This window comes from Corvus cornix, chromosome 4, assembly GCF_000738735.6.
Source record: "Corvus cornix cornix isolate S_Up_H32 chromosome 4, ASM73873v5, whole genome shotgun sequence".
NCBI classification, from domain to species: Eukaryota; Metazoa; Chordata; class Aves; order Passeriformes; family Corvidae; genus Corvus; species Corvus cornix.
This window is the reverse complement of record NC_046334.1, coordinates 72,448,470-72,463,085: the sequence shown is the minus strand read 5'-3', so window position 1 is coordinate 72,463,085 and position 14,616 is coordinate 72,448,470. Positions and strand designations below refer to the sequence as shown.

Below are 14,616 nucleotides of genomic sequence, written 5' to 3'. Positions count from 1 at the left end.
GAGAACAGAGAGATTTGTGTTCAGGGCTGGGGCTGACAGAGCCTGGACTTCACATTCCCTGTTCCCAGCCATGAACTGGGAGCTCACAGGATTCCCAAGGCCTTTGCTCCATTCAGTGCACATCTACTCCAAGAGATCTTTTGCTGCTACACTTGGAAATACTGAGCAGATTAATTTGGACACAGAATTGCATTAAGGATGGAAACCCATGTCTTTTAAGAAACATTAAGTAAGTTGGAATCTAAACTCTCTCAGCTCTGTCAGATGGACTTTGTCCCCTCCCAAATCTTGTTTTCTATTTAAAATGGTATTAGTGAACAAATAATACTAATTGCAGTTATCAAATCAGACCTGTCAGCTCCCATCATGGCACACTTCATGCAGCAGAACTGGCACCTTGTTTTTAGTCATGCAAGGGAAGAGGAAAACAAGCTTTTCTGATTTTCAGCTTAACTTCTCCACTTCGAATGAAAATGTATTTTCAAGCTAAATTGAAAATCAGGAGTGATTAAAGAAAAGGTTTTCCCACACAATAAAAACTGGGTGTGCTTTGGAAATGAAGAAACAAAGAGGGCTAAGGAAAGGAGCAGAAAATAATCGGGGAAAAAAAAAAACCTGTCAAAACCAGACATTGCCAACCTTTTGTATACCCAGATTAATAAAGTGAATGTGCATATACAGACACACACACAGCCCACAGATCACAACATTTGGCAATAAATCAGCACTTTGGGGTGCTCAGGGGGATCCTGCTGGCACATGTGGGGCGCTCAGGGGGATCCTGGGAGCACATTTGGGGCGCCCAGGAGGATCCTGCTGGCACATTTGGGGCGCTCAGGAAGGATCCTGCTGGCACATTTGGGGCGCTCAGGAGGATCCAGGGAGCACATTTGGGGTGCTCAGGAGGATCCTGCTGGCACATTTGGGGTGCTCAGGAGGATCCTGCTGGCACATTTGGGGTGCTCAGGGGGATCCAGGCTCGCTGTGCCCAGCCAGAGCCGGGCTGGCAGCAGGTGCCCGGGCTGGGAGCAGCAGTGACGTCAGCCCCGCTCTCCCAGAGCATCTCGTGTCAAAACAGGGATTTTTCCTGCTGTCACTCTGAAGGTCAAAAGCTTCCCCAGTCAGGCTCACCGAACAGGGAAAGCTGGGCCTGTTCCTTTTCTCGCAGCCTCCTGACAAGTCAGAATGCCACAGTCAAGCTGCCATTTGGGGGGATAAAAAAGGAAGGCGAAACAAAAACAAAGCCTTGGCTCTGTCAAGCTGTTCCACAGAGCAGCAGGAGCATCTCGGTACAACTGCCACTGCCACTCCGCCTGGCGCTGAACCCAAGGCACTTTTTGAAGAGGAGAAGGAGAAATAAATGAGTGTTGCAGCCATGGCTTCCTCCCCTGCCTGGGAACTCAGTGCACACACAAAGCTGCAGCCACTGGCACATCTCTGGAGAGCAACAGAGAAAACAGCAGCAGAGGAGAGGGCTCTGCATCTTTTATCACATTAAAGAGCCTTCTGCCTGCTCCTTAATTCCAGCTGCACTGGAAACACAAAGCTGGACAAATATCAAGAAGTTTTTCTTTATTAAACGGTTTCCAGTTCTGCAAATAGCAGTAATGGGGGAAAAGGGCTGTAAAATACATGAATCACAAGAATCCTGCCCAGAGGATGTGGGCAAGGACAAAGCATGGCCAGCCTTCCATGTCCTCCCCCTTTCTGAGATCTGTCCTGACCCTCAATTTCCTACAAAAACGGGGATTTATTCACTATCAACCAACTCCCTGGGGTGCACACACAGCTTTTCATCACCAAGCCACCTGCAGACCCAAATCTGAGACACTCAAGAATGGTTTTCATTTCATGAAGGAGAAAAACTCTTCAAAAACATCTCCCAAGTAGTTCCAAAGGCCCAGCAGTCAGCAATTAACCAGCTGTGAACAAACTCAGCCCTTACCAGCCTGTCTGTGCTGCGACACAGAACAGGAACTCACTCCATGCTCCCCTGTCCTCACCACCTGCCTATGGAAAACAAATCAGTCCAGAGGCTCAACCAGAAGTTCTTTGAACCAGATAATCCAAGTTACCCAAACGCAGCTTAATCTCTGCAGTAAATGTAACAGAGACACCAAGGACAGCTGCAGCCATCGGGGTGAGACCACAGTGGGAGGGACTGAGCCTCGGGCCTCAGAGGGTTTGGGATGAACCAGAATCCACCCAAGATGTTCCTTCTCCTCTCAGAGGCTCCTTCACAAAGGATGGAGCAAAATCATCACAAAAACTGATGAAAATGACCAAGAGCTTTGCATTAAAAAAAAAGAAATCAAATTCATAAAACCCTCAGGAGCTGCTACGAGGCAATTCCCGAGGCAGTTTCAACTCCATGCCCTTAAGGGGTGTTTTAACTTCCAAACAAAACCCCAAAAAGCAGCCTACACACAGGCAAGGTGACACAGGCAATGGCAAATTGCACAGCTGAGCTTGCAGTTAACTGTAAGCACAGAAGGTTTATTTTAAAATATCACAATTGTGTTATTTGCCTCTCAGTAATTTTGTTTGTTTGTGAAGAAACACCACTGGTGTGGTGGCAGCAGCTTTAGAGGCACCTTCGTGCCTCAGTCACGTCCTGGAAAGGTGAGTCACAAATGGAAGGGAACTCTTGGGTTTGCAGAGGGATCAATGCCAAAAGAGCCCCTCTGGGCTGAGGAACAGCATTTCTGTGTTCCCACTGAGCTGGAGCTACCACAGATTTACCAGGATGCTCCGAGTCCACGTGAAAACGAAAGGAGCCAATGGAGCAAAAAGGTGAAATTTTACATCTTGGAATTTCTCAAACCCACCTTTAACTGAGCTGTTGGGATTCGATGTGAAAAGCAGCAACCGAGACAGTGAACCTGGCTGAAGCCAACGTGTTAGAACTGGAAAGTCTCAGTGGCAGCAATATAAACTGCACCCAAACACCAGTGATAGCAAAGGAACAAAAATCATGGAATGGTTTGGTCGGGAGGGATTTCAAAGATATCCCATTCCACCCCCTGCACGGGCAGGGACACCTCCCACTGTCCCAGGCTGCTCCAAGCCCCGTCCAGCCCGGCCTTGGGCACTGCCAGGGGTGGAAGCTGCACTCAGGTTTATTCTTAATTCCACAGGAAAACAAGAGTGAAGTTTCACCTGAGACAAAAGGAACCTGCTGACTGTTAGAGGATCCCCAGAGGGCACACGAACCCTTCACCTCCTCCTGAGGTGGGCTTTGACAACAAAATTACACCAAACACACCTTGCAAACCTCATCTCTCACTAAAGTCAAGTCAGACCCAGGTCAGGGATTGACTGAACACTAAAATGTTAATTGTGCAGCAGCTGGCACGTGGAACATACCCAGCAGTGAGGCAGGGGCTGGAGCTCCAGGAGAAGCTTCTGCTGAGGGCAGCAGCCCTTCCTCCAGCGTGGGGAATTCCGACAGGTCCTGCCTGCCGCAGCTCAGGCCCAGCCTGGTGTCCAAGGCAGCGCTGGAACAGCTGCTCTCTGCTTCTGCTGGGAGCCGGAACCACGGCTCCATCCCCTGAGGGAGGAAAAGCTGCTCCAGCACCATCAAAGCTGCATGAGACTGAAACAATGCAATCATTGACTGTAAATTGTACTTCCTATACAAATACTCAGCTTTGGATGTGAAAGAATCTTTCATTCTGAGAATGAATTTTTTATTCATTAATAAAAGCAGGGAAGTGTCCCAGTGAACTGGGAAAAGGACAGCACTGTCCCTGCCGAAGCTCTTCTGCCTTTGGAGACACTACCAAGGTGTTAAAGCTCCTTCCCACAGCAGAGTTTTGCTGTATGAGCCAGAATCTCTGCACAACCACTTGGAAATCCGATTTTTTTACTCAGCTCAGATCACACCAATCAGCTCAGCCTTTTGACACCTGTGAGCTGAGGGAATTCTCAGAGCAATTCAGTGTTTGGCAGCACATCCAGCAGATCTCCTGCTACTGCATCGAAGTGCAAGGTCGGCATCACACAGACAAAGCACCTCCTGTTAATTGCAGTCACGTAATTACCGCTCCCCCCGAGGCAGACGGGCTCAGTACACACCCTGGCAGCAGCAGGGGTTTCCTGAGGGATGGCTGCTCCCAGGGACACCTCACTGATGGCTGCTCCCAGGGACGCCCCGCTGCTCCCGCACTCCTGGGTTCCACTGCTGCTGCTGCGGCTCAGGGACTCCTCCCTCCAGGCGCGGCACGGGGGAGTGGTGGCAATGGGCTGGAAGAGAGAGATCGTTTGCTGGTTAAAAACACAGGTTATTGCTTTGTATCCCAGTGTGTGTTTATGTGCTCCATGGACAATGAAATAGAGAAAATACTCAGGCCATCCCCAACAGGAAAGGTGGGTGCCAGCCCCACGGACTTGGGCAGGGACTTAAACTCCATTAAAACGTCCCAAACTTTACTAAAAGGGGCAGGTTCCTTTCGCACTTTAGCTCCCTGTGAGCATCATTTTGTGCTCAGCAGCCAATCCCTTCCCAGGGCCAGGAATTTCCCATTCCCAAATCCATGCAAATCACAAAATACCAAAACTCAAAATTCAGCACCTTGATCACGGTCAGCTGCTGGCATTTGTCCTGTCTCATTTATTACCAGTGGTTGCTGGGGTTTCTAACAGTGTTTTTTAAGTTTATTTTTAATGTTTATTTATTATTTCATTAAAACAGGATTTTATCTATATTAATGTTTTAAACTGTATTTTAAAAGGCATCTTATATAAATATCTTCAAGCAAGCCTGGGCTGATTTCTCTATTATAATGTAGCAATATCTGCCATACTCTGAGGCAGGAATGGAAGTGGAATTGGATTCCTGCCTGGAAAAGCAGCTGTAACACTTCCTTCCCCACGAGGTACCAGAGGAAGCTGCTCCTGAGCCCAGTGAAATTTCTCCCCTCTCTCATCCCAGCCCTGAGGACACAGCCACTGGAACAGCTTTCCCCAGACAGAGTCAGCCAGGTTCACACACACGGATCATCTCTGGGAAACTGCACTTCTGGGACACAGAAATGTTGCAGGAATGGAGCTGTCAGCCCAAAAAACCTGGAGACGAGCGCTGGAGAATATCAGGGAGGATGAAGTGAGAAGTGACGTGGGAAAAGAGTCACAGACAGAAAAGGATTTCCCAGAATGAAAGAGAGAAAAGTCCAGAAGACAGAGCTGTTCCAATGGAAATTAAATGTAAAGTTCAGCATTTCAGGTTGTTCTCTTGCAGTGTGAATATTCCCTCCCAGATGAGCTAAACTCTCACCTGGGTTCTGCTCCATCCTTATGCAAAGCTGGAGGGATGTGAATAAAAGCTGAAGACGTTTTAAATTCTGTTACAAAACTGCTCATCCATACTGGAACTTCAGCAAGCTGAGTTCACTCTTGACCACTTCTTAATGCAACTTTTTTTTTTTATGTAACATCTACAAAAATAAACTACAGCCATGACAAATGGATCTCCACTCCAACAACTCCCCCATGCCAGCGTCGGTGTCTAAAGGGGTCAGCTCCTGCACATCATCCCAGGAACCACGTCCACGGTGCCCCCAAACCCCCTCAGTTCCTGTCAGGGACTGGGGACGACAGCTGGAGGCACAGGACACAGGGAATGGCTTCCCACTACCACAGGGCAGGGATGGATGGGAGATTGGGCAGGAATTGTTCCCTGGGAGGGTGGGCAGGCCCTGGCACAGGGTGCCCAGAGCAGCTGGGGCTGCCCCTGGATCCCTGGCAGTGTCCAAGGCCAGGCTGGACACTGGGGCTTGGAGCAGCTGGGACAGCAGGAGCTGTCTCTGCCCATGGCAGGGGTGGGATGGGATGGGATTTAAGGTCCCTTCCACCCAAACCATTCCATAATTCTATGACACCAATATATTCCATAAAATCATCCCTGGAAAAAGCTAAGACTCCTCTGGAGTTTGCTCTTTCAAAATTTCTTTCAAAGAAAGCAAAATTTCAAGTTTTACACAAGTGCATTTATCCAGCCCTGCGCTGATCCCCATGTGATGCTCTGAAGAGGATCAGAAGCCAACCACACTTGAGACACTGAAGTAAGAGAATCGTGGAATCCCTGAGGCTGGAAAAGCCCTCCCAGCCCATGGAGTCCAAGCTGTGCCCGATCCCTGCCCTGTCCCCAGCCCAAAGCACTCACTGCCACCTCCAGGAATCCCTTGGACACCTCCAGGGATGGGGACTCCACCATAACCTTAAGGAAAGACCATTCCTTCCTGCAGTCAAACGCTTCCCACCGAGGCAGGATTCTCCTGCCATTCCTGATCCTGAGCTGTGCTGTCCCACGCCAGAAGCCCAAGCTCCAAGGGGCAGCTCCCGTGGGACAAACCACACAGGAGCAATCCCTCCTTTTCCAGGGCCTGGCAGGGGAGCAGCAATCAGACACGCCGCTGCATTCTTCCAGTTCTAATCCTCACTCCAGAGAGCACCATGAAGGAAATAGCCCAGGGTAAGAAACTGCCCCGTGTTAGCACGGGGTGTGCCAGGGCACAGCACACAGAACGAGGCAGAGGGAAGGATTTAGTAAATGAGTGTAATCATCTCCGAGGGCTCCCATGTCATTTAAATCAAACGAAGAAAATGTAACAACGTTTTCTTCTTGAAATTCAATACATCGGTTTTGCTGCTAAATACATAAAGAGGGGTAAAGACAAAAATAAAGCTGAACAACTACAGCCACCCCCACACCACACAGTGCCATGAATTAAAGAGCTGGAAAAGCAGCTCTGAACTCATGCTGCAGTTCATGGAAAGAAATATGAATGTTACTCAGTTCTGAATTACTTTCAACATCCAGGTTAGCTCTCCTTACGTCATTCTGCCCCACAGACCTCTGAAAGTATCCCACAATAGAACACAGGAGAACAAAGGAAAAACCTAGGGAGACAAGGGAAAGATCTCCCTAGATAACTAATCCCAACTATCTGATCTTCCCAGGACATCAGAAATACCCTGATTTCTCCCAGCACATGGAGTCCAACCACAGCCCAGCACTGCCAGGCCACCACTAAACCACATCCCCGAGGACCACACGCACACGTGTTTTGAACACTTCCATGGATTGTGATTCCACCACTCCCCAGGCAGCCTGTTCCAGTGCCTGACAGCCCTTTCAGGGAAGAAACTTCCCCTAATATCCAACCCAGACCTCCCCTGGCCCAACCTGAGGCTGCTCCCTCTTGTCCCGATGTTTGTTAGCCGGGACACTCTGAAAGGCTCTGGGTTCTGTTTGTGCATTACTTTATGTTCAAACTGAACGTGGGAGTAATTCAAAACTGTCTCAGGTGTCACAAATAAGAGCTAAATGCAGCTTTCCAGCCGGTCCAGGCGCTGTCCCCGGCCCAGGAAGCCTCTGGAAGCAGGGCAGGAGCAGGGAGCGCTGTTCACCATCCCACGGCACGGTGAGAGCCCGGAGCCACCGGGAGCCCGCAGCCGCTGCTCTGGGCAGGGACACGGCCAGACAGGAACCCACCTGGCAAACAGGGCAGGAATGGGCTGCTCTGCCCCTGGGGCTACAGGAATCTCTCTGGCAGACACACGGGATGCAGGCCATGCTGTCTGACACCAAGCTGCTCCTTCACGGAGCAGCTTCCAGCCTGGAATGAACGGCGAGGAAAAGCAAAGCAGCTCTTGTGCAAAAGCCCTTCAGCACTTCACAGTTCCCTTAATGCCAATAAATGTGACTGCAATCCACAACAACCCAACAATTTCATTTATTGTGGCTTTATGATCTTTATCAACCCTGTTACGTGTGCAAAAAATTGTTAATAAAAAACCAAAGTCTCATTTAACTGCAAATAAGGTTCTACATCTTTTTTTTTTTGGCCAGAAGCCCAGTGGCACAAATTGGATAAAAATCATTCAAATTTAAGTCCAGCTACTGAAATGGATAAAAATTCCCACTGTCTGCAACCAGTTCAGCACTAGAAGTTCATCTGTGAACGTGCCAATAAATAATACAGATTTCCAAAAGCGTCACAGAAATGTAACAATGATTTGGTGCTGTCAGGTATGAGAAACACAAATTACTGAAGCTGTACCTCGTTTTTCCAGTCAGGACTAGTGTGCCAGCAGTGCTTTCCAGACCCAAACCATTCCCTCCTGCCACGAAGGCACCACCACCAGCAGATCTGGTAAATTCTGAACTGGATTATTTTGTGTAACAATCTTCGGGCTTCCAAGGTCCACAGGAGGTGAGACCCAGCACAGCAGATGTCAATCATGATTCCTGACACGACAAACTGCCAGGGATGTGCTGCCAGCACTCCAGAAAGGTGAGCCTGGATGTTCACACAACATCCACTGCCCTTGCAGGCACTGCCAGTGCATCACTCGGGATCCCTTAGAAACAGAAGTTACCCCCATCAGGTTCCTGACACCAACGGATTTATGGAGCCGCCAAAACCAAGGGGCAAATTCAGCACTGCTGGTCTGAGACCAAGTCTCCTGTTTTTCCCAGGAAAGCAAAGCTTCCAAGGAGAACAGCACTCCCTGCTCACAGCCCCACCTCAGCTGGGCACTGTAGGGCACTGTGGGCTCTGTCACACAGGGTGGGCTCTGTCACACAGGGTGGGCACGGTCACATCCCTGGCAGGGCACTGTAGGACAGTGTGGGCACTATCACACACTGTGGGCACTGTAGGACAGTGTGGGCACTGTCACCCCCCTCAGTGCCTGAAGCACAGGTTTTATTCAGCTCATCACAAGGTACCTGAGCTTTGCAGGGCCAACCTGTCATTATCTCCAAGGGTTCAGGCTCTGCCCCATGGGTAAGGACCTGGCCCAGCACTTCCCCACCCTCTTCATAAAGGCTGATTTCCTTGGCTCCAGTTGGGATTCCTCCTGCTCTAACACCTCACACTGCAGCCTGACCCATCACTGTGCACCTCCAGGAGCCTTCCTCTGCCTTCTCCAAACCCTGCTCCAGCAGGGAAGCACCACTGCCACCTCCTCACCTTCCTCCTCCTCCTGCCCAGCCCAGACTGACCGCTGCACTCTGTGCCCCAGCCCTCACTGCCTTGGTGCTTCCACCAGGCTCAGGCCACTTTGCTGACCTGTCCCTTGTCCTGGCAGCCCCAAACAGGAGAGAGGATCCAGCTGTGGGCAAGGAGAGAATAATTTCCCTTCAGTGTTGTTTCATTAATGCAGCCTGAAGCAGACAGGGCACTGCCACCTGCCCTGACCTCACTGCCCACCAGGGCCTCGGCTCTTCCCTGCAGGGCCACCAGCCAGAACTGAAGTGCCAGGATTTTATCCCTCAGTGAGAAACCCTCTGTATTTTCCATGGCTAAAGCTCAGGATCCTCTGGGGCCGTTAACCCAGCTGGCCAAGGTCCCAGTGAATGGCAGCCCCCGCCTCAGCCTGGCACTGCCCCAGCTCAGTGTCACCCAAACCCCAGCACGTCCCCTGGGTCACGGTGATGGCACAACGCAGCCCCAGCCCAGGGACTGGCCCCAGAGGAACAGGAGCCTTTTGAGCAGCTGGCCAGGCTGACTGGGCAGTGGCTCTCCAGGCCCTCATTCCTGCCTTTCCTGAAAAAGATCCCAACATTTCTGCAGTTCTCACAAACACCTCTGCCTACCACCACCTTCCAAAGGGGATCGAGGGGCCATCCCAGCACCCCCAGAGCCACCTGTCCAGCCCTCTGGACTCCTGTCTGCCCAGTTCATCCCAGCAGCCCTGAGCCCTCACCACCGCCCCAGGCACCACCTCACCCCCGAACTCTTCTCCAGGCACACAGGGCAGGGAGGAACATTCCACTGCACTGTGGGCTTATCCCATTTCTTTCCAACTGAAGCTGGATTCCTCTTCCTGTTAATTCTGAACTGACTATTTTGGGTTTCATGGAGCAGCTCAGCCAGAAGGGACCTTGAAAGATCATCTGCTCCAACCTCATGTGGGAAAGGGAAAAGCCCAATTCCAAAATAAAAGCACAAGCAGAGTTAACAGTGCTGCAGCCCCCACAGCTGATAACCAAACCCAGGAACTTCCCCCCAAAATCAGCCTTCTCCTGGCTTACTGCCAATAAAATTTAGAGTCACCCAGGGTAGCTTTGCCATCAGATTTTCATTCCTGTGCAAAGCCCCCTTAACTCCCTGCTGCCCAAATCTCACTTCCAATATGAACATTTAACAGCATTTCTGAGTTACTTCATGGAATGAGAAGCTACCACTTCTTTACACTCTCAGCTTTGGACCACTAAAAAGCACTGAGTATCCCCTGATTTTTCATTTATTCTCTTTTTAAATCATACTTGCAAGAGCTGCGCTGTCCTCTGGTTTTTAGGAAAATGCTCATTCTTTTATCTTTTCCACCACTGAAATAAAAGGTACCTCTGTTAGCAGGTACCTTAGTTTGTTATTTGTACTTACCTTTAAAAAAACAAAAAGCAGAACACAGAACTTGAAGGAATGATGGACATTCTGGAACATAACCATCAATCTGCAGCATTTAAGAATGAAAACCAGGAACCTGATCCTCCTAGGTCTTATTTATCATACTCAAGTTTAGCTAAATGTAGAATCAGAAACTTCGTAGGGCAGGGCTTAAATCATCCTCAGCACCAAAAATAAACTGAAGAGGAAATGGACAGAAGTGATAAAGCCAGAAGTGGTATAAACAGTAAGAAGTCTCCTTATGGTGGTTACAGAATTGCCCCCCACTGTTACACTCTGATGGCCATAATACCTGTTAAATGACCACAAACTGGCCCTTGGGCTGGGAAAGCATTCCCAGCCTCTCCTCAGTGAGCAAAACCTTGAGGGAAGTGTTAAATAGAAGTGTTTTTAAGCCAGTTTGAACCTCAGTCCGCTGCAAATCTGTGCTGGCTCCTGTCACAACGTGTGACAGAACACCCCAGAGGCCAGGACAGGTGAGCAGGGCACGGCAGCACAGGCGACTCCTGTTCACTGCTGGGCTGGGCTCCATGCTCTGGATGCGCCTGGGAACCGCCAGCCCCGCCTGCCACAAGTCACCAGCAGAGGCGATTTTCTCCTCGTCAATTGGAATTACAGCTGAAATAATCTCAGAACAGAACAGAAATACACAGCAGAGGTGTGAGAGCAGGAGTCCTGGGGCAGCAGAAGATGCCCCCGGCTGCTCTGCCTGCCCCTGCAGCCCCAGCCCCGGGGGAGCAGCAGCAACGGGCTCAGCTCAGCTCCAGCTGGGATTCCCAGAGCTCAGCTCTGGTTGTCAGAGCAGCACTCACATCCCAGAGCACAACAAACAGAGAAGGAAGCAACGGCCACCAGGAAACAACACTCCACCAGGAAACAACACCCGACACCCAAAAACGACCCAAATAAACTGACCTGTGATGAGCAGAACAAAGGTAACCCAAGGAACAGGAGGGAAATCCACTGCTTTACAACAACACAACTTGCAAATCAAAGTGACTGTGAAACTTGCCTGTAAATCAGCACTCAAAGGAACTTCATTTCTATTTAAATATATATAAGAATAAGCAGCAGTGCAAGATCCAGCCCTGCTCTCCTGTGGCAAGTTACCCTTCCCAAAAACACAGAGGGCAGGTCCTTCTGCAGAAGGGTTCTGGAAACTGCATTAAGACTACCCTGACTGCCCATGTTCATCGAAGTCAGACCTGCCTTTAAGATGTCCTATTTACTCCCATGGCCGCTTCCATCCTTTGTTTCAGGTTTTATTATTTGTCCTGGTGAGACTGAACCTGCACCAGTCTGTCCTTCCTCCCAGGGAATGTTTCTAAAAGTTGATAAGGCATCTACCTCTGTTTTCCATGTGGCTGCTGCACCTCTGAGCTCCTTCCTTGCTCTGGAGCCATCACCACCCTGGGACCTTGGCTGTGAGCACAGGGACACGGTTATCACCATGTGCCAGAACAGTGCAACACCACAGGAAGGATCTCCCCAGCGCTCTCACAAGGTGTCAGCTCAGGAGGACACGGATTCCTGCATGGATCTGATGGGCCACCATTTCCATGGATCTCCTCCCAGTCTCCAGCACAAATATGAGCACAGCCAAGTGCACAGAGCTGTGTACAACCCCTCCATGGAGCCAGTTCAGCCTGGGGAAGAGAAGGCTCCAGGGAGACCTCCAGTACCTCCCAGGACTTAAAGGTGGCTTTTAAGAAAGAAAACCAACTTTTTACACTGGCAGATACTGATAGGACAAGAGGGGACTGCTTTAAATTAAAAGCTGAGAGATTTAGATTAGATATTGGGAATAAATCCTTCCCTGTGAGGTGGGGAGGCCCTGGCACAGGGTGCCCAGAGCAGCTGGGGCTGCCCCTGGACCCCTGGAAGTGTCCAAGGCCAGGCTGAAGAGGGCTTGGAGCAGCCTGGGACAGTGGGAGGTGTCCCTGCCCATGGCAGGGGTAGGACTAAATGATCTTTACAGTCCCTTCCAAGCAAACCATGCTGTGATTCCATGACTTCAGCCTCTCTGTCCCTGACTTCCCTGGAGGGTCAGTGACTCAGCCAGCTGCACTCACCTGTCAGCAGGGCAGAATAAGGCCCGAAGGAAACAGAATAATTTATAATTATTAGATTATAATTACGATAATAACAGAACACACAGCCTTTTCCCAGGAGGGAAGGAGGAATCCAGAGTCACTGCTGCCCTTCTCCCAGGGGAGAGTGCAAGGCACGGGAGGGACCAGGGCGGCCACGGCCCCTGCTGGAGCAGCAGGGGAAGGGGGCTCAGGTCAGCCACGTCCCCCCTTTCCCCGGGGGGGAAGAGTGACCCATTAAAAGCCCCTTCATGGAGCAGGAGGTGACACTGGGCCAGCTGTCCCATTCCCCGGATAAGGAGCAGTGCAGTGCCCCAGCGTGTCACACACACACACACACAGCTGGGATAAGGAGCAGTGCAGTGCCCCAGCGTGTCACACACACACACACGAGCCAGGATAAGGAGCAGTGCAGTGCCCCAGCGTGTCACACACCACACACACACCCGGGATAAGGAGCAGTGCAGTGCCCCAGCGTGTCACAACACACACACACACAGCTGGGATAAAGGGGCCGGAAAGCCAAAGGTGCAGTGCCCAGCGTGTCACACACACAACACACACAGAGCCAGGATAAGGAGCAGTGCAGTGCCCCAGCGTGTCACACACACACACACCACACAGAGCCAGGATAAGGAGCAGTGCAGTGCCCCAGCGTGTCACACACACACACAGAGCCAGGATAAGGAGCAGTGCAGTGCCCCAGCGTGTCACACACACACACACACCCGGAATAAGGAGCAGTGCAGTGCCCCAGCGTGTCACACACACACACACACAGAGCCAGGATAAGGAGCAGTGCTGTGCCCCAGCGTGTCACACACACACACACACAGAGCCAGGATAAGGAGCAGTGCTGTGCCCCAGCATGTCACACACACACACACACACACAGAGCCAGGATAAGGAGCAGTGCTGTGCCCCAGCGTGTCACACACACACACACAGAGCCAGGATAAGGAGCAGTGCTGTGCCCCAGCATGTCACACACACACACACAGAGCCAGGATAAGGAGCAGTGCTGTGCCCCAGCGTGTCACACACACACACACAGAGCCAGGATAAGGAGCAGTGCAGTGCCCCAGCGTGTCACACACACACACACAGAGCCAGGATAAGGAGCAGTGCTGTGCCCCAGCGTGTCACACACACACACACAGAGCCAGGATAAGGAGCAGTGCTGTGCCCCAGCGTGTCACACACACACACACAGAGCCAGGATAAGGAGCAGTGCAGTGCCCCAGCGTGTCACACACACACACACCTCCAGCCTGGCGCGGACACACGCGGATAAGGAGCAATGGAGTGCGCGCACACACACACCCCCACAAACACACGCGCAGGATAAGGAGCAATGGAGTGCCCCAGTCTGGCACACACGCACGCACGCACGCATGCACACACACAGACAGACAGACAGACACACACACACACGCACACAGACAGACAGACACAGACACAGACACAGACACACACACACACACACGCACGCACGCACACACACACAACCGCTGCGAACGGTGAGCGGCTGCTCCCGCCTGCCCGCCACGCCGCCCCCGAGGCCGCCTGCTCGAACCCGTGCTCACCCGAACCCGCTCCTCTGCCTCCTCCTCCTCGCCGGGCTCCACGGCGGCAGAGCGAGGCGGGGAGCCCGTGTCCGAGCCCATGTCCATGCCGGTGCCCGTGCCGCCGTCCCTGTCCCGCTCTCCTCCCGGGGCCGCCCCGTCGCCAGGGTCTCGCGCTCGCCCCGCGCGCGCACGCGCGGGGACCGCCCCCTCCCCGCGCCGTGATTGGTCACTGAGGGGCGGGGGCGGGGCGCGAGCTCCGCCTTCTGCGCGGTGATTGGCGGGTGGGAAGGGGCGGGGCGGGGCTGCGGGAGCGCGCGCGCGCGGGGGTTTTGGCGGGCAGGGGAAATGCCCGGATGGACCCGGGGGCGGGGCCGAGGGGCGGGGCCGAGGGGCGCGGTGGGGGGCACGGGCTGGAGAGACCTCGTAGGGGCCGGACACGGACACGGGCACGGGCACGGGCACGGGCACGGGCACGGGCAGGGGCAGGGGCAGGGGCACGGACACGGACACGGACACGGACACGGACACGGACACCTTCCG

General features: G+C 52.2%; 1 protein-coding gene across 1 annotated transcript in view; it reads right to left on the bottom strand.

Moving 5' to 3' along the window:
* ALMS1 (ALMS1 centrosome and basal body associated protein) overlaps positions 1–14,181 on the bottom strand; it is a 50,379-nt gene extending 36,198 nt beyond the window's left edge. Inside the window, exons 1-3 of the mRNA XM_039551602.1 lie at positions 14,095–14,181; positions 4,078–4,245; positions 3,367–3,550 (exon numbers count right to left, since the gene is read on the bottom strand). Of these exons, the coding sequence (XP_039407536.1) occupies positions 3,367–3,550; positions 4,078–4,245; positions 14,095–14,181 (439 nt within the window). The remainder of the gene's footprint in view (positions 1–3,366; positions 3,551–4,077; positions 4,246–14,094) is intronic.
* Positions 14,182–14,616: the final 435 nt, after the last annotated feature.